Source organism: Nomascus leucogenys, chromosome 2, assembly GCF_006542625.1.
Source record: "Nomascus leucogenys isolate Asia chromosome 2, Asia_NLE_v1, whole genome shotgun sequence".
Lineage (NCBI taxonomy): Eukaryota > Metazoa > Chordata > Mammalia > Primates > Hylobatidae > Nomascus > Nomascus leucogenys.
Window position 1 is genome coordinate 1,804,876 of NC_044382.1, and position 22,171 is coordinate 1,827,046.

Sequence of the window (22,171 nt, forward strand, 5' to 3'; positions counted from 1 at the left end):
GGGTACAGGCGCGAGCCACAGGCACGGGAACCTCGCGCCAACCGGGGCCCTAGGCCCGACGACGGCAGGTAAGGGGGAGCGGAGGCACACATGGCTGGGACGTGCCCCAGGCGCCATCCGGGTGGCTTCGGGCGCCGGACGTCCGCATCCCCGCAGCTCCCAGGACGCTCGACAATCTGCGGCTGACCGGCTTCGGCCGGTTTGGGGATAAAGGGAAGACAGGCGGCGCGGGGAGTGGGAACGCCTGAAGGCCGCGCCCCTCCTTTCAGGTCGGCCAGGAGCGCGCCAGTAAGAGCCTGGGGACAAGGGGTAGAAAGACGCCCACCTCATCACAACCCAGAGCTCGGGACTCTATACAGTCCCATAGGGAACGGGCGGCCGCCATTCCCCTCCCCCACACTGGCGGGTAAGGCTAGAGAACGGTTTCAGGGAAGACGCATGCGCATGAAACAATTATAAACCGCTAAGACTCCCAAGTTCAATATTCGCGGGAAGGCGCAGGCGCAACAAAAAGCCCGGCGGGTTTATGGGTGGGGGTGCTGAGCCCAAAACCCAAGCGCGTAATAATCCGCCGGCGGGAGGTGCGCTGGCTATTGAAACTACGCATGCGCCAGAGCGCTTTGTGACGCAACGGGGCGGTGCGCACAGCTGGCTGCGCGTGCGCAGAGCGCGCACAAAGGGCCTTATTTAGGTTGCGCAGGCGCCCGCTGGCCATTTCGTCTTAGCCACGCAGAAGTCGTGTGTCTAGGTGAGTCGTGGTGGGTCTTCGCTTGCAGTTCAGCGACCACGGTGGGTACCGTTTTTGCGACGATTGTTTGTCCCCATATCTCTGGGAGGGTCACGGGGACCTTGGCGAGCTGCGGGCTGCTATCGAAAGCCGCGAATGGTTCGCTGAATCTCGGCACCGCCGCTGAGGCCTGCAGGCCGCGCCGACTCTATTGTGTGAGAAGTCGGAGGAGGCGGAGCGGAAGCGGCCGCCGCCATTTCTTTTCCTCTACGCTGGCTCTCGGCCCGGGCCCCCACGGTTCGGGGCGCCGACAGCTGTTGCTCAGGACAGCTTTGGGGGTCCGGTCGCCGGACGAGGAGGTGTTGGGGTCGCCGGGGTGGGTGCATCCGCCCGGTTTTTGCTCCGTGGCGGGGCGGTGCGGGCCCGGGGGCGCCTCAGAGGCGGAGGACAGCTTAATTGGCGCTCTCAGGTCTGGTCCTCCTCCCCGCTTTGCAGTTTGTTTCGACGCCGGACCGCGTAAGAGACGATGATGTTGGGCACCGAAGGTGGAGAGGGATTCGTGGTGAAGGTCCGGGGCTTGCCCTGGTCTTGCTCGGCCGATGAAGTGCAGAGGTTTTTTTCTGGTGAGTTAAAACTAGGACGCGGGAGTTCGAGTTCGAGGCCGGGGCGGGCGCGCTGGCGGGCAGCCGGGCTGGGGCGGGGCGGGCCGGGCGGGACCCGGGGCGCCCCCTAGCGAGGCGCGGGCGACTACACTCGGCGCTGTGCAGCTCGCGCCCGGCCGGCCGCTATTACGCAATGGAAATTTCGAAAGCCCCGCCCGTCCTCCTCGCCCTTGGGGGAGTGCGGCAGATCTGGCAGACTTTGTTTTCTTTACCTATCTTTGAACACCAGCTTTTTCTTTTATGGGTGTCTTTCTTTTTCTTTTGAGTTGGAGTCTCTGTCACCCAAGCTGGAGTGCAGTGGCGCGATCTCGGTTCACTACAACCTCCGCCTCATGGGTTCAAGCGATTCTCCTGCCTCAGCCTCCCGAGTGTCTGGGACTAGAGGCGCGCACCGCCACGCCCGGCTAATTTTTGTATTTTTAGTAGAGACGGGGTTTCACCATGTTGGCCGGGCTGGTCTCGAACATCTGACCTCAAGTGATCCGCCCACTTCGGTTTCCCAAAATGCTGGGATTACAGGCGTGAGCCACCGCGCCTGGCCCGGGTGTCTTTTCGAAAGGAGAAATTGGCATAGGTGGGATTTCCTCCTCAATCTTGAGAAAATCTCCGAGTTATTAGACAAATAATAGTAATGTTTTGCAATATCTTGAAGTGTAACCTCTTGTTTCCAGTTTTGGTGTTTCCTTGAAAAGGAGCATTCTTCGGAAAGTTAAAATGTCACGTCTTAATTTCAGTTTTCCTAATCAAGATTTGACAATTGAAGAGTGTTTACTCATCTAGTTCTTAATCTGGCTCACTATACAGTTGAAGACACTGAAGCCCAGGGAAGTTTTTTTGCAGTACATAGGTTTCCTGAATATTTTCTATCAGAATGTCCTTGTTCCCATTATTAGACTGGGAAAAAGAAACTAGACTGATTAAAATTCTATTTGGATGAAATTAACAGCTTTTGGCAAGACGTTTGTAGTATTGACTTACTATCTGAATTTAGCATTGGTAACGGAAAGCGACCTGTAAAACAAGAACCAAGTATGCTGGAAGCCTCCTTGCAGGGGGCAACACTGGGTTTGGCTTCAGCTGTGCAACTTGGAGCGTTTTAGCTTGATAACACTGATCCCCTTTCAGGTGAGTGAGTATTGGGGCTGTAATTTGGATTTGAATGAGAAACCGTAATGTGGCTGCTGGTAAGGTGAAACTGACAAATGCGCCAGACCAAAACAGCTCGCAACGAAGTATGTCTGCCGTAAAGTCACAAAGTCCAGGCTTGATAATGTTCTGAGAAATTGATAAAAGATGTGTGATGTAGACATGAGTAGCAAGGACTTACGAGATAAATTCATTCTGAAACTGCTTTGAATATTGTATGTTGTTGATGGGTTGGAAATACATCACCTTGGGAATGAGGTTTTTTTTTTTATTGTATTGGAGTTCTAGGAGTTGGTAATATCGTGGTCATTATATATAGGCTTCACAAGTTATGTAATTTGTAGTGGGGACATGGAATAGACATTTCATCTGTCACCCAGAGGTGGTTTTAGGTTTTAAATTCTGTATTAACGGTTGTTTTCTTTCCAGACTGCAAAATTCAAAATGGGGCTCAAGGTATTCGTTTCATCTACACCAGAGAAGGCAGACCAAGTGGCGAGGCTTTTGTTGAACTTGAATCAGAAGATGAAGTCAAATTGGCCCTGAAAAAAGACAGAGAAACTATGGGACACAGATATGTTGAAGGTTTGATTTACATTGCCCTAGTTACAGTAAATAAAGCATTAAATAATAGAGGTCTTACCCCTTCTGAATTTTAGGTATTTGACTGCATGGAAATGGTCATCTAAGGGAGTTTGTGGCAGCTCTTCTTAGCTTATCTAAAGACCCAGGAAGTCTGAACTTTGTTATCTAATTTTCCAAAAGTGACTAATTCTAAGCACCTCTTTCAGTATTCAAGTCAAACAACGTTGAAATGGATTGGGTGTTGAAGCATACTGGTCCAAATAGTCCTGACACGGCCAATGATGGCTTTGTACGGCTTAGAGGACTTCCCTTTGGATGTAGCAAGGAAGAAATTGTTCAGTTCTTCTCAGGTATGTAGTCATGTTTGTTGCTGAGCAGTGAGTTCTGGCTAGCTTCTGGCAAGGTGATGTAATAGATCTTAAAGTTGAGTAGCTTAGGTATTTCAATAGGTTGTAAATTGCCAATGAATTAATGTTTTCTTCCTAGAGACCTTCAAATAATTTAAGCCCATCTTAAAGGTGGAAATGATGTACTTCCAAAATGTTAACTTTGCCTATATTTAGTATTATAGTTCAGAGTAGATCTTTCATTGAGGATTGCCCTCAACAGCTTAACTGCTTTCCCCACATTGGTTGGTGTCCAGCTAAGTGCCTCAAGTTAAAGGTAAGATCCCTTTACCAGCAGATTAGTGCGATGAATTAGGTTGTTGTAAATTATGGCAGGTGTCTGTGTTGCAAGAGACACATTGGGTCGTGTGACCAGAAACATCTGATGGTCTAATTCTCTTCAATGCAAAAGTCGGTTTATGAAAGACTTGGTTTTTAACCTGTGTGGTATAAACTTACTGAAAATCAGATGTAGTGAGAGTAGTTTGAATGCTTGTAGTCTCAGTATCTGAAATAACAAGTGTTTTGAAATTGTTCCTGGGCCTAAAGTATTTGAATGTTTTTATGCTGAAGAGCTGATAAGATTGCATGTTTAACAATGTTAGATAAGATATCGTATATTTTAAATATTAATATTTATGATGTGATACACTGGAAGCAAGAAATCCTTTCATGGTTTAGTGTAGTATGTTAAAAATTTATGTATGTATCAAGTCCTAATGTCAGAATTTTAAAAATCAAGTCTGTTTTGTTTTTACTCTAAATTGGTGATAATTGAATGCTATCTGTCAACGTTAAATATGAACATAATTTCATATTTTCTAGGAAAGTGCTTTAAGTCCTTTTTGTAAGCTTGGGAATGTATCCACGGAAAGGATTTTTCATAGACGGAATTTCCAGAAGTGAATCATAACTACTGTTAGAGCATAAGCATGCATGATTGTGCTGTGTAGATCAGTTTTGTTGAAAGTTTAGATTGTGTTTGTCAATTATAATTTAATGTTTCAGTTTTTATATGAAATGTTTTAAATGTATACCTTTTTAAAAACTTGAAGTTCCAATAACTTAAAGCATTGAAATATAAAATGAGGTAAAAGGTGTTTTGAATTTAGTAAAACTGTTATTTAATGCTTAAAACTTAATTGAATTGTATAATTCTCAACATTAAGCTGCATAGATATGTGTTCTTAAGTTGTTGAATTCTTAATGCATCCTGTGTTCAGCAAGTTTCTTTTTTTTTAATATATACTGTACCATGGGTGTGTTAAGAATAGTTATACTTTATAATAATGGAACTTCATATTATTGCAATGCATATTTAAAGAGTACTTGTTGAAAGCATACCATTCACCTAAAGTTAAAAATTCTGGTTTATTTAAAGCTATAAGAAGAATCATTTCTGGGCTTGTGATGTTAATATTGCCCCCCTACTGGGGTTATTTGTCCTTGGGTTGAAGGGTTGGAAATCGTGCCAAATGGGATAACATTGCCGGTGGACTTCCAGGGGAGGAGTACGGGGGAGGCCTTCGTGCAGTTTGCTTCACAGGAAATAGCTGAAAAGGCTCTAAAGAAACACAAGGAAAGAATAGGGCACAGGTGGGGATGGATGGTTGGTTGGATATGTCACTTTTCTTATGGTAAACAATTAAATCCATATTCTCTCTGCTTAAAATAAGAAATTAACGTTTTGTAGTCCTAGGTAATTGATGTTTTGCCATGATTTCCAAACTTTTCCTGTGTCAGTCCCATGTTACACGCAAACTAAATTTCAGGTTTAAAATTTGTCCCTAGTTAATTGGTCTACTTGACAATTCTGTGAGTCTTATTAACCCCAATCAGTAGAGTTGAGAGACTATGGCTTTAAAAAATTAATGCAAACCTGGCTTTAGCTGTAATAACACCCACCTAGAGTAAATTAATATTACCATAAGAAAATGTGATACTTTCTGATCTTGTTTTTAAAGTTGAAATGCAACAAACTTTTTCTTGCTGTATATAAATATTCTGCATAGTATTAATAAGCATAGCTTTCAAGAAATTGTCACAAAAGGTTTTATTCTCTTTGCTTGTGACTATTTTTCATTGAAGCATGCGCTTACCTATGCTGATTCTTACTAAAAGCATAGGCTGGGGTATTTATTGGCGAAAGGAAATGTGTAGTGTGGGCTAGACTGTTGGTGGAGGCTGGCTTTTTAGCCCACTTGCTATACATGCTGCCAATGGATTTAAGACTTGAAATGTTGAAAGTTGAGTGGAATTATTTCCCTCCTGAACATTTATTTACAGTACTCCTCTCTACCCCTAAGGTTGGGCTCTGCCTCAGAGGAGTGAGTTTTTTTTTTTTTTTTCTATGAAGTTTACATTGTCTTACTATTTATTGAGTGAATTTCTGGTCATTGCCTATGCAAATATAAGAAATCTGGCTTTAAATATGTCAGTTTCATGGCTATGACTAGATTGTTTTCTTGTATAACTAAATACCTGTATAAAATGAACTAATGTTTTCTCTCCCCTCCCTACCCCTTCCTTATGAACAATGCTTTAGGTATATTGAAATCTTTAAGAGCAGTAGAGCTGAAGTTAGAACTCACTATGATCCACCACGAAAGCTTATGGCCATGCAGCGGCCAGGTCCCTATGACAGACCTGGGGCTGGCAGAGGGTATAACAGCATTGGCAGAGGAGCTGGCTTTGAGAGGATGAGGCGTGGTGCTTATGGTGGAGGTACGTGAGGATTCGCAAGGTTCAGCAAGTAATCTGTTCCTTTTTCTAGGTGTTCTGTTTGATTGATTGTACTTTGTCTTTCAGGCTATGGAGGCTATGACGATTACAATGGCTATAATGATGGCTATGGATTTGGGTCAGATAGATTTGGAAGAGGTAAGGTAAGAATTGAATTTCTCAGTTGAAGGATGCTTACACTCTTGTCCATCTAGACCTCAATTACTGTTTTTCAGGAATGTCTGATCACAGATACGGGGATGGTGGCTCTACTTTCCAGAGCACAACAGGACACTGTGTACACATGCGTGGATTACCTTACAGAGCTACTGAGAATGACATTTATAATGTAAGTGTAAGATGAACTCACAAGTCAATATTTCAGTATGGCAGTAAAAGTCTGAGCCTTATTCTATAAATGTGAGCACTACGTTAGAAATTTTAGTTTTATTTTGTAACATTAGAAAGTTGGTTTAATTCTTTGAAATGCCTTGTGTTGTAGTTTTTTTCACCGCTCAATCCTGTGAGAGTACACATTGAAATTGGTCCTGATGGCAGAGTAACTGGTGAAGCGGATGTCGAGTTTGCAACTCATGAAGATGCTGTGGCAGCTATGTCAAAAGACAAAGCAAATATGCGTAAGTGTGATTGAGCATTTGTGGGCTCTTAACAGGTGATTGTGTGACTAACATTTACAATAGAGAAATGGAAAAATAAGGATGTATGAGAAGTTTCCTCTCCAGTAATAAAGATTAATTCTTGGGGGATGGGGGGGCAGTGTGTTGAAGGTTTGGGTTTTAAAAATTAGTATTACGGATTTGTGATATGCACATCTTGAAGTGTGTATCCTTAATTGACAATATAGATGAATATGTAAAGGCTAGATTTTGGAGTTAAAAGTAGAACACCTAAGAGAAGTAGCTAGGATTTTCTTTGCCAAAGTATTTGAAGTTCACAGATCTGCTTGTTTAAAACTTAATAAAAGTGCTTATCCTGTTTTGTTTCACCAACAAACATTTCCAAACTTTTTTTTTTCTCATTTCAGAACACAGATATGTAGAACTCTTCTTGAATTCTACAGCAGGAGCAAGCGGTGGTGCTTACGGTAGCCAAATGCTAGGAGGCATGGGTTTGTGTAAATATCACTTTAGTGTCTTTTTTTTAAGCTAACCTTGTATGCCTTTTCTCTCATTTCAGAACACAGATATGTAGAACTCTTCTTGAATTCTACAGCAGGAGCAAGCGGTGGTGCTTATGGTAGCCAAATGATGGGAGGCATGGGCTTGTGTAAATATCGTTAGTTTTTTTAAAAACCAAAACGTTTATATCTGTATAAGTCAATTATAAGTTAAGTTAATCTATTTATTTAATAAGTTTAGCATAACAAACTTAGGCAAAGAAAGCAGTTTCTTGATATTTGAATTTTGTATCTGGCATACTTAAATCCTTGTGAGTTATGAAGTTCCTTAGGATAGATAATTCAAATTAGATTTAAGTACTCTTGGGGGAGGGGACTACGGAGTGAAACTACTTAAATTTTCTAAGTATAAATTTTAAATCTGAAATAGCAAAACAGGATTAAGATGTGGGCATAATTAGGTGTATTGACATGCCTTTGATGTATCAAACTAAGGGGGGACCCCACTAAATCCAGTCAGGCAGTTTCATGAGATCTTCATAAAATGCCTCTTACTTATGGAATCATGGATTTTAGTCCTGCTGATGTATATACCGTTAGCACTTTGGTTTATAAATATTTGACTAGCTCAATGATGGGTAGAAGGATAGCCTGGTTATAGACAGTAGGCAGAAGGAGGCAGAGGGTTATAGTAATATAAGATCAAGACTGGAAAATCATAGATATAGAATTACAAGCCCGGTACCACCAGGTACCACATTACATAAGGAACAGGGTTCTAATATTTTCTTAACTTAACAGCAAACCAGTCCAGTTATGGGGGTCCAGCCAGCCAGCAGCTGAGTGGTGGTTATGGAGGCGGCTATGGTGGCCAGAGCAGCATGAGTGGATACGGTAAGCTTTTTTTTTTTTAATATCCTTAGAATAAGTTTTAGGCAGGTTTCTTTAGTTGGGAAGATGCAGGCTCCTTCTTGGTGAAATTGGGTTATTAAATGTATGCTTTCAATCCAAATGTAACTTTTTACTGGCTAATTTTCAGAAACATTGGGAGGGGGAAGTGTTCTTTGAATTAAAAACTAGTCATTGCAGCTTTGGAATACTGTCGAGCCAGAAAATATCTGCCTCCATTTGTTAAAACATTAAATAAAGTTGTTGACTTTTTTGTCTTTTGGTTAGCATTAAGTCAATTTTAGATGGAGGGAGAATTTGAAATAGTAGAATGGTGGTTGGGTTCAGGACCGTATTTATTAGTTAGTTAACCTAGGATTGGTTTTATTTATTTTTTTTCAATTGGTCTAAAGAATGGTGATTTTGGTATTATAGTCTTACCCTACAAAATCCTTTTGCAGACCAAGTTTTACAGGAAAACTCCAGTGATTTTCAATCAAACATTGCATAGGTAAATATTTTCTCAAAAAATATAAATTCCCAATAGCAAATACTGATATGTTGTAATACTTTCTATAGCAGTCAATGGCTCTGACTTAACTCCATGGAGGCTGCCATTTGGGCACAGTGAGTTGCCTTTAGTCCAGCTTGGTTGTCTCACTTCCTGCCCACCATGAATAGGAAAAGCAAGAGACTTCCCCTGTGCTCCCTTTTCTCAAATGCCATTCGAGGGACACATTGTGAATGTTTATGGTAAATTTTTTTTTAAAATGCCTTGTTTAGCTTTAAAAACACGAAGTAATTTTGCAATTTTTGAAAAACACTAGTTTTCCTTTAAACTTAATTTTTCATGTTGATCCTGAAGAATCCGTTAAAATGGTAGCACAAGAGTCTGGCAAGTTGGTACTGCAGAGAAAAGGGGTTAATTGAGGCTTGTTTGGAGTCGGGATTCCCCTTTCCCAAACATGCGTCTCGCCACTTGGACAGCAGCCATTTGTACTCGTATACTTTTTAAACTTTTTCTTAGAATACTATATTTTATTTGACTGGTAGTCTGACATTACTCCTAACTTGTCAAATTGATCTCTTTGCAGGTAACCAAGGAGCAGTGAACAGCAGCTACTACAGTAGTGGAAACCGTGCATCTATGGGCGTGAACGGAATGGGAGGGATGTCTAGCATGTCCAGTATGAGTGGTGGATGGGGAATGTAATTGATCCATCCTGATCACTGACTCTTGGTCAACTTTTTTTTTTTTTTTTTTTAAGAAAAAACAAAACTTCAGTTTAACAGTTTTTGCAATACAAGCTTGTGATTTATGCTTACTCTAAGTGGAAATCAGGATTGTTTTGAAGACTTAAGGCCCAGTATTTTTGAATACAATACTCATCTAGGATATAACAGTGAAGCTGAGTAAACTATAACTGTTAAACTTAAGTTCCAGCTTTTCTCAAGTTAGTTATAGGATGTACTTAAGCAGTAAGCGTATTTAGGTAAAAGCAGTTGAATTATGTTAAATGTTGCCCTTTGCCACGTTACATTGAACACTGTTTGGATGCATGTTGAAAGACATGCTTTTATTTTTTTGTAAAACAATATAGGAGCTGTGTCTACTATTAAAAGTGAAACATTTTGGCATGTTTGTTAATTCTAGTTTCATTTAATAACCTGTAAGGCACGTAAGTTTAAGCTTTTTTTTTTTTTAAGTTAATGGGAAAAATTTGAGACGCAATACCAATACTTAGGATTTTGGTCTTGGTGTTCGTATGAAATTCTGAGGCCTTGATTTAAATCTTTCATTGTATTGTGATTTCCTTTTAGGTATATTGCGCTAAGTGAAACTTGTCAAATAAATCCTCCTTTTAAAAACTGCACTCTGTCTTGTCTGTGCTTCAGTGTCATGTGGACTGAGTCTTGGTGCTCTGTGCCCACCTGGGGCCTAGGGCCACATCTCTGGCTTGGCAGTTGAGGCTGTTGTGTAGATGTCTTCAGACTTCCCTCCAGTGCAACTGAAGGTAAACTTGTCTTCGGGGCCCTGGTGGAAGGGCTGTATGTCATTTGGCTGCACAGGACCTGATCTGAACTGCCTGTAACTCGTTAAGCACTTGTACAAAGCAAAGGGCGAGGCACCAGTGCCATCACTGCATGGCCTGTGTGTCTGAGGCCTTCATGCTTGGCTGGGAAGGTGCCAGAGGCAAGGGAGGTATGATGAATATGGGTTTCTTCTAGCTCATAGGTGGTTTTTTATTTTTTTTGAGGCGGAGTCTTACTCTTGTCTCAGGCTGGATTGCAGTGGTGTGATCTCGGCTCACCTGCAACCTCCACCTCGCGGGCTGAGCCTCCACCTTGTGGGTTTCTCCTGCCTCAGCCTCCCAAGTAGCTGGGGTTAACAGGCGCCCGCCACCACTCCAGGCTAATTTTTTTGTATTTTTAATAGACACGGGGTTTCACAATGTTGGCTAGGCTGGTCTCCAAATCCTGACCTTGTGATCTGCCTACCTTGGCCTCCCAAAGTGCTGGGATTATAGGCTTGAGCCACTGTGCCCAGCTTTCACAGATGGTTTCAAATTGAAGTTTTGAACTTTTATATTTTTGGCTCATGCCTAAAAATCAATTCCACTTGGAAGCAAAATTCCATGTAAATCTCCTAAGGTAGAATGATAGGTAGTGATTGAGAACTAACATGACAAGTTTAAATGAACTCTTAAATATACCCCGTTTTGGTAGTTCGGAACTCCAACAGGATGCTAGGAAGTATTCAAGCTGCTTTAAAGTGTTGTACCCGAGCAAGTTAGAAATGCCACACTTTGAGACGAATTCAGGAGTCCTTTACTAGCCGGTGACTGAGAGACGGCTAACGCTCGAAGGTATCTCGGCCTCGAAGAAGGGGCTAGATTTTCTTTTATACTTTGGTTTAGAGAGGAGGGGGATTCCAGCTGCAGCCATCTTACAGAAGAAAACAGACAAAGACAGATGGTTACAGGAAAACAGTTCCAGGTGCAGGAGCTTTAAATTCATCACAAAGTGATAGGTGAGGGGGTTCTGGGCGTTACCCCCTTGACAAAGGTGGGGGCTTTATGGTACCATCTCTGAGTAAATTGCTGGGAACTGTGGACATCACTTGCCTCAGCACCTTATCAGTTAATTGCACTCTTTGATACATTGAGAGCTTGCACAAGTTAAGTACTTGAGGGAAGGGGGGTGGGTAAGGAGCCCTTGGTATCTTGTAAATGAAGGAGCCAAATGGAGTTGGTCTGGTTTTCTCAGCTAAGGGAGAGTATTCATATTAAAAACAAGGTTAAGCATCTAAGGGAGAGTCTATTCGTGTTACTACAAGGTTGGGTATTACAAAAGCAGTCCTGAAAAGCATGCTCCCGGGGTTCCTTCAGTAGATGCTCAAGGGCGCTGCAGTGTGGGAACTGCCGCTACTCTCATCCCATTAGATTCAAGTCCCTGATAATGAAATTAGAAGGTACCGTCAGAGCTAGGCTGTCACATAGGCTTGTGCCTTTTAAAGCAAAGTGGATAAGCTTTCCCTTGTCTGTGATTACACAAGCTTTTCTTGAGTTTGTTGTTGGGGTAGGGCTAGGTCGGGTGGACAGAGTGGCTTAGTATCGGTCATTTCTCACCATCTGTCCACAGGAGCAGTGCATGCAGGAGACATGGAGGGGAGGGCTTTGCAGATCCTACCTTGCTTGCCCTACCAGGACTGGACACTAGCAGAGGAAAGGGTCTGGAATGTGTATTGTTGGTTTTGTCTTTGGCAGGTTTAGAGAACAGCAGTTGTCGGGGGAGGCAGCATTGAGAGTTGAGCTGTGTGCTAAGCCTGGTTACTGCCCTTGAGATCTTGCGTTAATAGTTTGGTACTGAGGCCCAGTATTGAGGGTTCCTTCTCTGGGTCCTTTAGTTAACTGTGGTACATTTAGGGATAAAGCTTGCCCTGTTAGAGAAGGGACTAGAACTAGAAACTTGGAGTAAGGTTAAACTAAATCCAGAGCCATATGGCTAGTCCAGGGCAGGGAGGCTGAGGTGGGTGGATCACCTGAGGTCAGGAGTTCGAGACCAGCCTGGCCAACATGGTGAAACCGTCTCTACTAAAAAATACAAAAATTAGTTGGGCAGGGTGGTGCACACCTGTAATACCAGCTACTGAGGCACGGGAGAATTGCTTGAACCCAAGAGGCAGAGGTTGCAGTGAGCCAAGATCGCGCCATTGCACTCTAGTCTGGGCAATGAGCGAAATTCCTGTCAAGTCTAGAAGCATTATGGTTCTTTGGAATCTTGTGCTCCATAGCTTGTTTGCAGTGACTTAACCTCCTGACCTTGTCAGTTGGAATCTGCATTTTAAACAAAATCCTGACCACTCACCCCTACCTCAGTTGACTTGGGAAGTGCTTCCTTAAAACATCTATCTTCCCCCTCCCTTTCCCACTTGGGGGGGGGGGGGGGGGGGGGGGGGGGGGGGGGGGGGGGGGGGGGGGGGGGGGGGGGGGGGGGGGGGGGGGACTGTGGGGAAGGCTTCTAAAAAAAAAAAAAAACATCTATCCTTCATTTCTCAGGCTGGGTAAAGGTGGTATGGTACCAGACCAGGGACTGGAGATTCCAAAGTTAGGGCTTGGAATATGCTTCAATTTCTGAGTAGGGAAGTTTATCTTGACCAAATATTGCCAACTTTGAAAATTTCACTTAAACACTTGAAATTTATACCCAAGTGTCAGGCACAGAGGTGGGAACCTCCTGCATGTTTTTATACTGAGCTGTCAGAACAGACTTGAAGTAGGGGAGGGATGGATTATTCTGCTTTTCTGCGTGCAGATGAGAGCTAAGACTCAAGTGAACTGACTTGCCTAAGGCTGCCCAGCAAGTTAGGGGTCCAAACTGGGTGTATTGAAAAGGCACAGATGTCATATATGCCAGTTAGGGGTAGTGAGTGATAGGCAGTATTTTTCTGAAAGTTTGGCCCTGTATGAGATGGCAGCTGGTACGGTGAGGGGTGAGGGAAGGGGAGGGCTGCCAATATGCTTGCCTAACAGGGTTGGAAACCTGCTAGGACATGGCTTTGGAGCAGGGCAGACCTCGTCTTGAAGTCTGGCCACACAGTCCTAAGCTCTATAGGATGGAGGGTGAATCCTTGAGCCTTGCCCAAGCTCCCATCTTTTCCATCTTTTTTTGTTTTTTTGAGACAGAGTCTCGCTCTGTCGCTCAGGCTGGAGTGCAGTGGCAATATCTCGGCTCACTGCCAGCTCCACCTCCTGGGTTCACGCCATTCTCCTGCCTCAGCCTCCCCAGTAGCTGGGACTACAGGCGCCCGCCACCACACCCGGCTAATTTTTTGTATTTTTAGTAGAGACGGGGTTTCACCACGTTAGCCGGGATGGTCTCGATCTCCTGACCTCGTGATCCGCCTGCCTCGACCTCCCAAAGTGCTGGGATTACAGGCATGAGCCATCGTGCCCAGCCTCATCTTTTCCATCTTTAGAGCGGTTTGAGGGAGGGAGGAGCAGAGGAGGAATCTCAGTTGAGGGTGCCATGCAAGCATCTACCAGGGCTGACAAGGTCGTGGGGGAGCCTGCTTCATGGGAAGAGCCCAAAGGAGGGGGTGGGATCCTGAGGCCTGGATTTGGTGAGGGTAGGGGGCCTGTGGGAAGGGAGGGTAGGGTGGTGGACAAGGTGTATGTATAGAAGGTGGAGAAGAATGAGGCCTGGGAGACTTGACTGTTGGCTGTCTGGACTTGACAATGCTGTTGTCTCTACTGGAAGAAAGCCCCAGGCCACTGGCTCTTTGGGGGTGAGGGCCTCCGAGGGAGAGACTGGAAGCCAGTCCTAGCACTGCATTTGAAATGTGAAAAATGGTTGCCTGGCTAGTGCCTTTCCACAGGTGTCTCCGTCTTAACCTGTCAACTCCCAACTATGTCCTGAACTTCTCTTGCACTTTGGTGACAGGCTTGGGGTCATCACCTCTGCCTGTTGACGGCAGGCTGACCCTGCAAACTGCCCTTGGCTCACCAGGCACAGCCCTGCAGGCTCTGGGGCAGCACCAGCAGCCTCTCGCTCACACTGGGCTCGGGCACGAGGGGCGCTCTGAGGCCTCCTCCGGTGCGGTGGGCTCTTTGGAAGCTGACACAAGCTTCTGCATGCGCCAGAGTGAAAAATAAATGATTTTATTGCAGGGCCAGTGATAGGTGGTCACAAGGGCATGAAATGGCAGATCTCTTGACTGAAGCAGAGAAGGCACACTGACAGACTCCGTGGGTGTCAAATGGTGTGCATAAATCAGGTTTTTAGAAGGGAGGTAGGACAGGAAAACTACTCACTAGCAGAACTGAACTGCTGTAAAACAGGTTAAATTCTTTGAAAAGTGAAAAATGATAGTAGCAAAATCATGAAGTAGTATCTGAACCAGAGCCGTGATGTGACCAAGTAAGATGGAAGTTTCCATCCAGAGGAGTTAATTCCGAACGAAATCACAGAAAGGTGAGAGCTGCCGGTTCTGGCACACTGTCTTCTGGAGTGCCAGTGGCCGGGCAAGAAATCAGATTCTTTCCTTTGATTCTCTTGGGAAAGAACACATTTCCCAAGCCCCTGGTTGGCCCCTGGAGACCCACAGGGTTTGGCACTGTCCGTGAGGCTGTGCTGCTGAGGATGGACGTTCAGGAGGCTGTGGAGGAGCAGCGCTGCAGGAGCAGGGTGTGGCAGCTGTCGCACACTCGCACTGGCTTGGGATAGGAGGGCAGGGCCAGCTCATTGCTGGAGCAGGTGTTGCAGAATATGTGGCCACAGTTCCGGCAGTGGTGCTAGAGGACGGGAAGAAGGCAGTCACAGGACACCCAGGGAAAAGCCATCCGCACACCCTCCCTGCTTCCTAACCCAGAAGCGCATAATTTGTTTGGAATGGGTTCTTATGTTTCCATGGAGTGGTGAGGGGCTGTGTGCAAACAAGGGTCTTTTTTTATTTTTCGAGACGGAGTCTCGCTGTCGCCCAGGCTGGAGTGCAGTGGCGCAATCTCAGCTCACTGCAAGCTCCGCCTCCCAGGTTCACGCCATTCTGGTGCAGTAGCTGGGTCTACAGGCGCCCGCCACTACCCCTGGCTAATTTTTTTTTTTTGTATTTTTAGTAGAGATGGGGTTTCACCGTGTTAGCCAGGATGGTCTCGATCTCCTGACCTTGTGATCCGCCCTCTTCTGCCTCCCAAAGTGCTGGGATTACAGGCGCGAGCCACCGTACCTGGCTTTTTTTTTTTTTTTTTGAGTCTCTGTCGCCCAGGCTGGGGTGCAGTGGTGCAATCTCCTGCCACCCGGGTTCAAGCGATTCTCCTGCCTCAGCCTCCCAAGTAGCTGGGATTACAGGTGCCTGCCACCGTGCCTGGTTAGTTTTTGTATTTTTTTTAGTAGAGATGGGGTTTCACCATCTTGGCCAGACTGGTCTTGAACTCCTGACCTCATTATCCACCCGCCTCGGCCTCCCAAAGTGCTGGATTACAGGTGCCTGCCACCGTGCCTGGTTTTTTTTTTTTTTTTAGTAGATTTTCACCATCTTGGCCAGACTGGTCTTGAACTCCTGACCTCATTATCCACCCGCCTCGGCCTCCCAAAGTGCTAGGATTACAGCCATGAACCACCATGCCTGGCCTAAGGGTCTTTTTAAGACAAAAAGTTTACTTTTGCTGTACTTCATCACTAAGCCAGTGAGCTGCCAGTCCATGTTATGGGAAGAGTCTGGTTCGTTCTCTTTGCTGCATTCCAAGGGGGTGGGAGTGGGTCTTTCCCTTTCTAAACAGGTTCCCTGGGTGCCTGTGCAGCCTCTGCTTCTGTGACTCCACAGATGGGGACAGCCAGGCCTTGTAGACACGTGATGTCAAAGGCAGCCTCAGGATGTGGTTTCTAGCTCTGAGCTTACTGCGAGGCACTGCCTGAAACTTGGGGTGGGGAGGGGGTCAGGTGGCTGTGGCAGAAAGGGGGGGTGGCGCTGGCAGTGTTTCCTTTAGCTCTCAGTTTTGCTCTTATACCCAACTCTTCCCCTACCCAGCTGGTCTTGGTGAGACTGTTAATAAGGCCCAGTCAACCCTAGACCCAAGGGTGAGCCTAGGACCTCGTTTCCAGAACCTAAGGGCAGGGGCAAGCACCCTGCCTAGATAACTAGTGATTTTTGGTGACCTGCTGCCCTGTAGGTTCCTCATAGATTGTTTGCCTAAGTTGGGCCAGATTTTGTTCCTGCCGCACACAGAGAATTTTCAGTGACCGTCCCCTAGAGCAGCTCTGTACATAAGGAGCCCCATCTCCCCAAAAATCACTGTCAATCACTGAAAGGATGTGCTGGAGACCAGGGGCCTGTGACTGGCCAAGGCTTCCCAGAAAGAGGGTGCCAGGATGGAAAGCCATCTGCACAGGCAAACAGGAGAGGCGGGGCTGCCCATCTGCCAACCAGTGAGCACAGTCACAGGGCAGTGAGCCTGGTCTGATGTGGGCTTCTGGAGCCAGAGGAAGGGAATCTCAGTGGGCAATGACTCAGGGCACTGGGAGGGTGGGTGGAGCCCCCACGTACCTTTCTCCGGGAAATGGAGAACTCCTTCTCGCACTGCCTACAGTGTGTCGCTTCGTCATCTTTCAGCCAGGCGTGGCCCTGAAGAGGAAAGGACATCCTAGAATCCACTTTGTGTCCAAGCCCTGGTGAGTGGGCAGCTGTGTTCTGGCTGCATCCATTGTCCCTCACAGCACCTGTTTCCTAGTGAGGCACTGTTTTTCCATCAGATGTGGCCTCACAGGACTGTCATCAAGGGGCCCTTCCCGGTCTGGCCGCAGCCGGGATTTCTGCATCCTAGCTCCGTGCTCCACCTCTTGGCCTCTGCAGGCTGCCCTGGGGCCTCAAGGCCGTCTCCGGCATCCGCTTACTCAGGCACACTCCCACTTTCAATCAGTTCCCTTTGGCTGAAGTAAGCAGAGTGCGCTTCTGGTGCCTACAACCCTAGACCCTGCCTGAGACACTGGCTGAACTGGCAGGCGCGGGAGAAGGGCCAAATCTGAGTGAGACTAAGACACTCGCTGATGCTGATCCTTGTGGAGAGACAGAAGGTGATGGACAGCGGGCACTGCGTCCCACAGGCCTGAGGAAGCCCTTCTCCATGCGGGCCAAAGCTCTGATTCTTGAACAGCCCTGGGGAGCAGATGGACTCCATTCCACAGGGGAGGTGGCTGAGGCTTTGAAAGGTGGCCCCTGGGAGGGCTTTCTCGGGGCGAAGCAGCACCTGTGATTTATTCGGGCTTAGGGACTGGGGTGTTCCAGAGAAGTCAAAGGCATGAGGTACTTTTCTGGCCTGTTAGCATCTGCTGGACATGATCTTCCCGCTGCCAAATAGATCTCACAGATTAAGCTAGACTCACATACCCTTGGGGCTGCCAGTGTGTGCCCAGGACGTTGATCCTGACATCAAAGAGCTCTAGGGCTCTAGAGTCCTGTTCTGATTCCTCTCCTCCCTCCGATGCTGTGAAACGGATACTACCTAGAAGTCCAGGCTACTGTTAGTTGCTGCCCCTGGACCTGGCACTTGGAAGTTAGATGCCCAGAGACTTTCGGGTCCCTGCTCTGCACCACGTGGAACAGTGTGCAAAGGGACTGCTTTTGCATTGCTGCCACGGCACAGCTGAGGCCGAAGCGGGGTGCTCCTGCAGGCAAGGCCGTCTTGAAGGCCAGGCTGCTGTGCCCCCGAATGTCTGCCTCCTATCCCACGCTCTCCGCCCTGCAGCTCAGCCTGGCACCTGCGCCCGCACCAGGCCACCTGCAGGCCCCTGCTCTTCAGTGGAATGTGTCATTCTGCCCTCCCCACAAGGGTGCGGAAACCTGGCCCAACTCAGGGCTTGGCTTGAGTGGTCCCTAGCAATGGCACAGGGCACTGCAGTGGGGCTGGCTGGCCTCTGGCCCCTCACTTCAACAGAAGGGCCTGTTTTTCACTGTTTAAAGATATCCGCGGGTCTCTCCTCTCTGCCAGCTGCTTCCCCCTTTAGGAATACCCATCAGGCCTATTTTCAAAGCACAGCTGATGGCAGAAGAACTGGAGTCAGAAGACCTAGGTTCAGCTTTGGCCCTGCCACCTGTCAGCATTGCCCTCAGCCGAGGGACACATTTCTGAGCAGCGTTTGGCTTCTCTGTAAATATGTCATCACCACCACTGCCTCAACCACACACTCTCACCTGACTCGGGATACTTAAACGTACGAGCACACAGGCAATCAGCGCAAGCTGACAGCGAAGAAGTGGTTCTTAGCAAGCCAGTACCTTCAGTGCCTGGTTCACTTCTTTTATATCTTCCATCTTCAGCTTGGACCTAAGGGGAAAAAAAGGCCATTTCATAGCAGTGAGAGAGAGTGAGGCTGTGAATCCCTAACACAGCTGGCTCTCATGACTAGCTTTGTGAGGATACCGGACTTGTGAGGAGACCCAGAACATGAGTTGTTAAAATGCCTTCTGCCTCTGTACAATCCCAGAGTCGCCTCATCACACTGGCTCCTGTCTGCTGAGGGCTGAGGCTGAGCCTGGGACTGCATCTGGCACAAGAACACACTGCTTAGCCTGCAGGGGCTCAAAAAGCCTTTGAGGGAGGCTGATGCGAGAGGATGGCCTGACGCCAGAAGTCCAAGACCTGGCCCTGTTCTGCTCTAGTCTCTACCGCTCTCCCCAGCAGGAACCTGTCGGCAGGCTTCTCCCCGGCCTCCATTCTGCTGCCTGCTGTCTGGAAGGGGCAGGCTCAGAGGGCACAGCCATTTGTTCTTGCTCCATTCTTGTTAATGTCAGAACAATTCCTTTGTTTATGTAAGAGACAGGACTGAACATGGTCTAAATTGGCAGAACTAAACCAAATAAAATGAAGCAGTTTGTGCAATTGAGGGAAATAGTCTGATCCTTTTTTTTTTTGAGACAGGATCTTGCTATATTGCCCAGGTTGGAATGCAGTGGTGCAGTCATGGCTCACTGCAGCCTTGACCTCCTGGGCTCAAGTGATCCTCCCACTTCAGTCTCCCAAGTAGCTGGGACTACAGGTGGGTGCTATCACGCCTGGCTAATTTTGTATTTCTTCTAGAGGTGGGGTTTTGCCATGTTGCCCAGGCTGGTCTTGAACTCCTGACCTCAATTGATCCAGCTGCCTCAGCCTCCCAAAGTGCTGGGATTATAGGCCTGAGCCTTTTTTTTTTTTTTTTTTTAAATGGAGTCTCGCTGCGTCGGCCAGGCTGGAGTGCAGTGGTGTGATCTGGGCTCACTGCAACCTCTGCTTCCTGGGCTCAAGCAATTCTCCTGCCTCAGCTTCCCAAGTAGCTGGGATGACAGGCGCCCGACACCAGGCCCAGCTTATTTTCTTGTACTTTTACTAGAGATGGGGTTTTACCATATTGGCCTGGCTGGTCTTGAACTCCCGACCTCAAGTGATCCACCTGCCTTGGCCTCCCAAAGTGCTGGGATTACAGGCGTGAGCCCCCATGCCCAGCCTGGCCTGAGCCTTTCTTAAAAACTGAGATCAGTCTGAACTATCATCAGATTAGACTAATCTACGTGACAAAATGGCAGGTCTCTGGGAAACACAGGCTAGACAGAATTCTAAGGGAGGGATTAGAAAACAGCATCAGGGCATTTAGAAAAATCCTTGTGGCTTTTACTAAAGATTGGGAGGCAGCTCCTTCCCTTCCCGGTCAGGCTGCAGAAACAGGAAATAGGCCAGCAGACTGACAGGATGAGAAGAGGCTGCACAGATGGACAGACCTTGGGAAGCCAGGTCAAAATGGCAAACTGAACATACAAGAACTCTGGGAAACACAATTTAGGAAGAATCCAGATGTTCCCAAGATAATGAAACTGGAAACTGTTGCTGTAGCTAATGTAGGGTCTGCGAAGTGGCTTTGCCATCTCTGTCATCCGGTATAGGCTTGCAAGAGGAAGAAGGGAGGAGGGGAGCGAGCACAAAAGCAGCTCCTCAGGTAGTCCTGTCTGGGTTTGCATACACCTGATGCTGTGACACCCACCACTCGCTGGGATGGAACGGTGGCCAGGCAGCTCACACTGGGATTCGGAAGCTAGGTTAGCTGGTAGTGCCAGGCGGCCACAAAGTGCAACAGTACATTTTTTTGTTTTTGAGGTGGAGTTTCACTCTTGTCGCCCAGGCTGGAGTGCAATGGCGCGATCTCGGCTCACCGCAACCTCTGCCTCCCAGGTTCAAGCGATTCTCCTGCCTCAGCCTCCTGAGTAGCTGGGATTACAGGTGCACTCCACCATGCCTGGCTAATTTTATATTTTTAGTAGAGATGGGGTTTCTCCACGTTGGTCAGGCTGGTCTCGAACTCCCAACCTCAGGTGATCCACCCGCCTCAGCCTACCAAAGCGCTGGGATTACAGGCGTGAGCCACCACACCTGGCCACAATGATAACATTTTAAAGATCAGAGACCATCCACAGTTTCGAGGTCTATGGTCCACTAGGAGGGGACCTGTGACACTGCCTTGCTGTCCATCCAATGTAAAGAGGAAAACACTGGCTGCAAACCCCAGAGGCCAGCTCCACGCCAGCTCTGTTGCACGTCTGCTTCTGGTAAGTGCTCTTGGGATGCCCTCACAGCTGGCCTACGCTCTGAGCATGGGGACAGACACTGGGCCTTGCGTCCCTCAAGGAGCTCCCTGGGGGTTGGGGAGGAACAGGGGCCAGAGCATGGCAAGTTGACAGGCCAGACGAGAGCAGCGCAGGGCACTCAGCTGAGTGGGTGGCAGGCAGGGCGGAGGGTGGGAGGGGAGGGAGCAGCGGCCATGGGCTAGTCTAGAAAGGTAAGGGGCACAGGAGAGATGGCGAGTGGCCAGCACCTGCATCTGGGAGTGGGCAGACCGCATTCCCACCAGAGACACCAGATTCCTTGACCAGCTTTTGTTTTTTTTTTTTTTTTTTTTTTTTTTGAGACGGATTCTCACTTTTGTTGCCCGGGCTGGAGTGCAGTGGTGCAGTCTCGGCTCACTGCACCTCTGCCTCCCGGGTTCAAGCGATGCTGCTGCCTCAGCCTCCTGAGTAGCTGGGATGACAGGCGCCTGCCACCATGCCTGGCTAATTTTTTTATTTTTAGTAGAGACAGGGCTTCACTATGTTGGCCAGGCTGGTCTCGAACTCCTGACCTCAGGTGATCTGCCCACCTCAGTCTCCCAAAGTACTGGGATTACAGGCGTGAGCCACCGCACCCAGCCTATTTTCTTAATAGTACTAGACTCTACAAATTTCTGGTGTGGATCAGGCTGTGCTGAGGTCGTGAGCCCCATCTCCTTGGTCATGGTGCTTATATCAGGCATGGGTAACCCAGGAGCAGTTAATCTCGGGTGATCCTGGCAGCTATACAGAAAGAAGAGGGACTTTGTTCCTCTGACAGATGGCCTTGCTGAGTGCTGTTTTGCTCCTGCAGGGTCCAGACCCACCTGTGAGGCAGGCAGGATAGCAGAGGTAGGAGACAGAGACCGATTCCTGATGGCTTCTTTTGCTTAAGCCACTTTGAGCTGGATTTCTGTTACTCGCAACCACGAGCCCTGACTCGAGGAGAAAAGCTACCCACTGTGTTGAAAATGCAGACTCATCAACAGATGGACAAGTTCCACGGTCCGCAGCGTGATCCACCCCAAGGCCCAGGCGTCCACAGCAACGTGTCTAGACTGGGACACCAAGGAGGAGAGCTGTCAAGTCAGAGGGGAGCAGAACTACCAGGGTCTGCACCCCATCAGCGCCTGCAGCAGAGACAGATTCTGGCGGATGCAGTGGCCAGTTCCCCAAAAGGAAGGGGGCTGTGCTGCGCAAGGCGGGTGAGTGCACCTCTACCGTGCCAGGCTTCCGTTCCCAAACCAGCCCCGCTCCCTCTGGCCTGACTGTAGGCTGACCAAGCGGTCCTCTCATTGCCCATCTGTTCCCTCA

The 22,171-nt window shown here is 47.5% G+C and overlaps 2 protein-coding genes across 9 annotated transcripts in view; one reads left to right on the top strand and one right to left on the bottom strand.

Moving 5' to 3' along the window:
• The first annotated feature begins 664 nt into the window (after positions 1 to 664).
• HNRNPH1 (heterogeneous nuclear ribonucleoprotein H1) lies at positions 665 to 10,127 on the top strand. 8 transcript variants are annotated; one of them, XM_030824641.1, is made up of 14 exons: positions 666 to 748; positions 1,223 to 1,350; positions 2,965 to 3,120; positions 3,327 to 3,470; positions 4,964 to 5,102; positions 6,052 to 6,230; positions 6,315 to 6,386; positions 6,443 to 6,576; positions 6,730 to 6,865; positions 7,273 to 7,332; positions 7,425 to 7,514; positions 8,167 to 8,259; positions 8,715 to 8,764; positions 9,348 to 10,117. In XM_030824641.1, exons 2-13 carry the CDS (start codon positions 1,254 to 1,256, stop codon positions 8,762 to 8,764), a joined length of 1,350 nt encoding a protein of 449 aa, XP_030680501.1. In that variant the 5' UTR covers positions 666 to 748; positions 1,223 to 1,253; the 3' UTR covers positions 9,348 to 10,117. The 8 variants fall into 8 exon arrangements, with proteins under 8 accessions (XP_030680516.1, XP_030680501.1, XP_030680493.1 ...); XM_030824633.1 differs by having other exon boundaries at positions 679 to 789; positions 9,348 to 10,127; XM_030824656.1 differs by lacking the exon at positions 7,425 to 7,514 and having other exon boundaries at positions 665 to 748; positions 7,273 to 7,362; positions 9,348 to 10,103.
• Positions 10,128 to 14,396: 4,269 nt separating this feature from the next.
• The window catches only part of RUFY1 (RUN and FYVE domain containing 1), a 59,313-nt gene continuing 51,538 nt past the window's right edge, over positions 14,397 to 22,171 (bottom strand). The window contains exons 16-18 of the mRNA XM_030824684.1: positions 18,524 to 18,572; positions 16,796 to 16,873; positions 14,397 to 15,047 (exon numbers count right to left, since the gene is read on the bottom strand). Coding sequence (XP_030680544.1) covers positions 14,904 to 15,047; positions 16,796 to 16,873; positions 18,524 to 18,572 — 271 coding nt within the window. The 3' untranslated portion in view covers positions 14,397 to 14,903. The remainder of the gene's footprint in view (positions 15,048 to 16,795; positions 16,874 to 18,523; positions 18,573 to 22,171) is intronic.

Coding starts and splice junctions, on each gene's coding strand:
- HNRNPH1 (XM_012504885.2), top strand. CDS start 1,254: ATGATGTTGGGCACCGAAGGTGGAGAGGGATTCGTGGTGAAGGTCCGG. Junction 6,231..6,314: donor GCGTGGTGCTTATGGTGGAG/GTACGTGAGGAT, acceptor TTTGTCTTTCAG/GCTATGGAGGCTATGACGAT. Junction 7,515..8,166: donor GATGGGAGGCATGGGCTTGT/GTAAATATCGTT, acceptor TTAACTTAACAG/CAAACCAGTCCAGTTATGGG.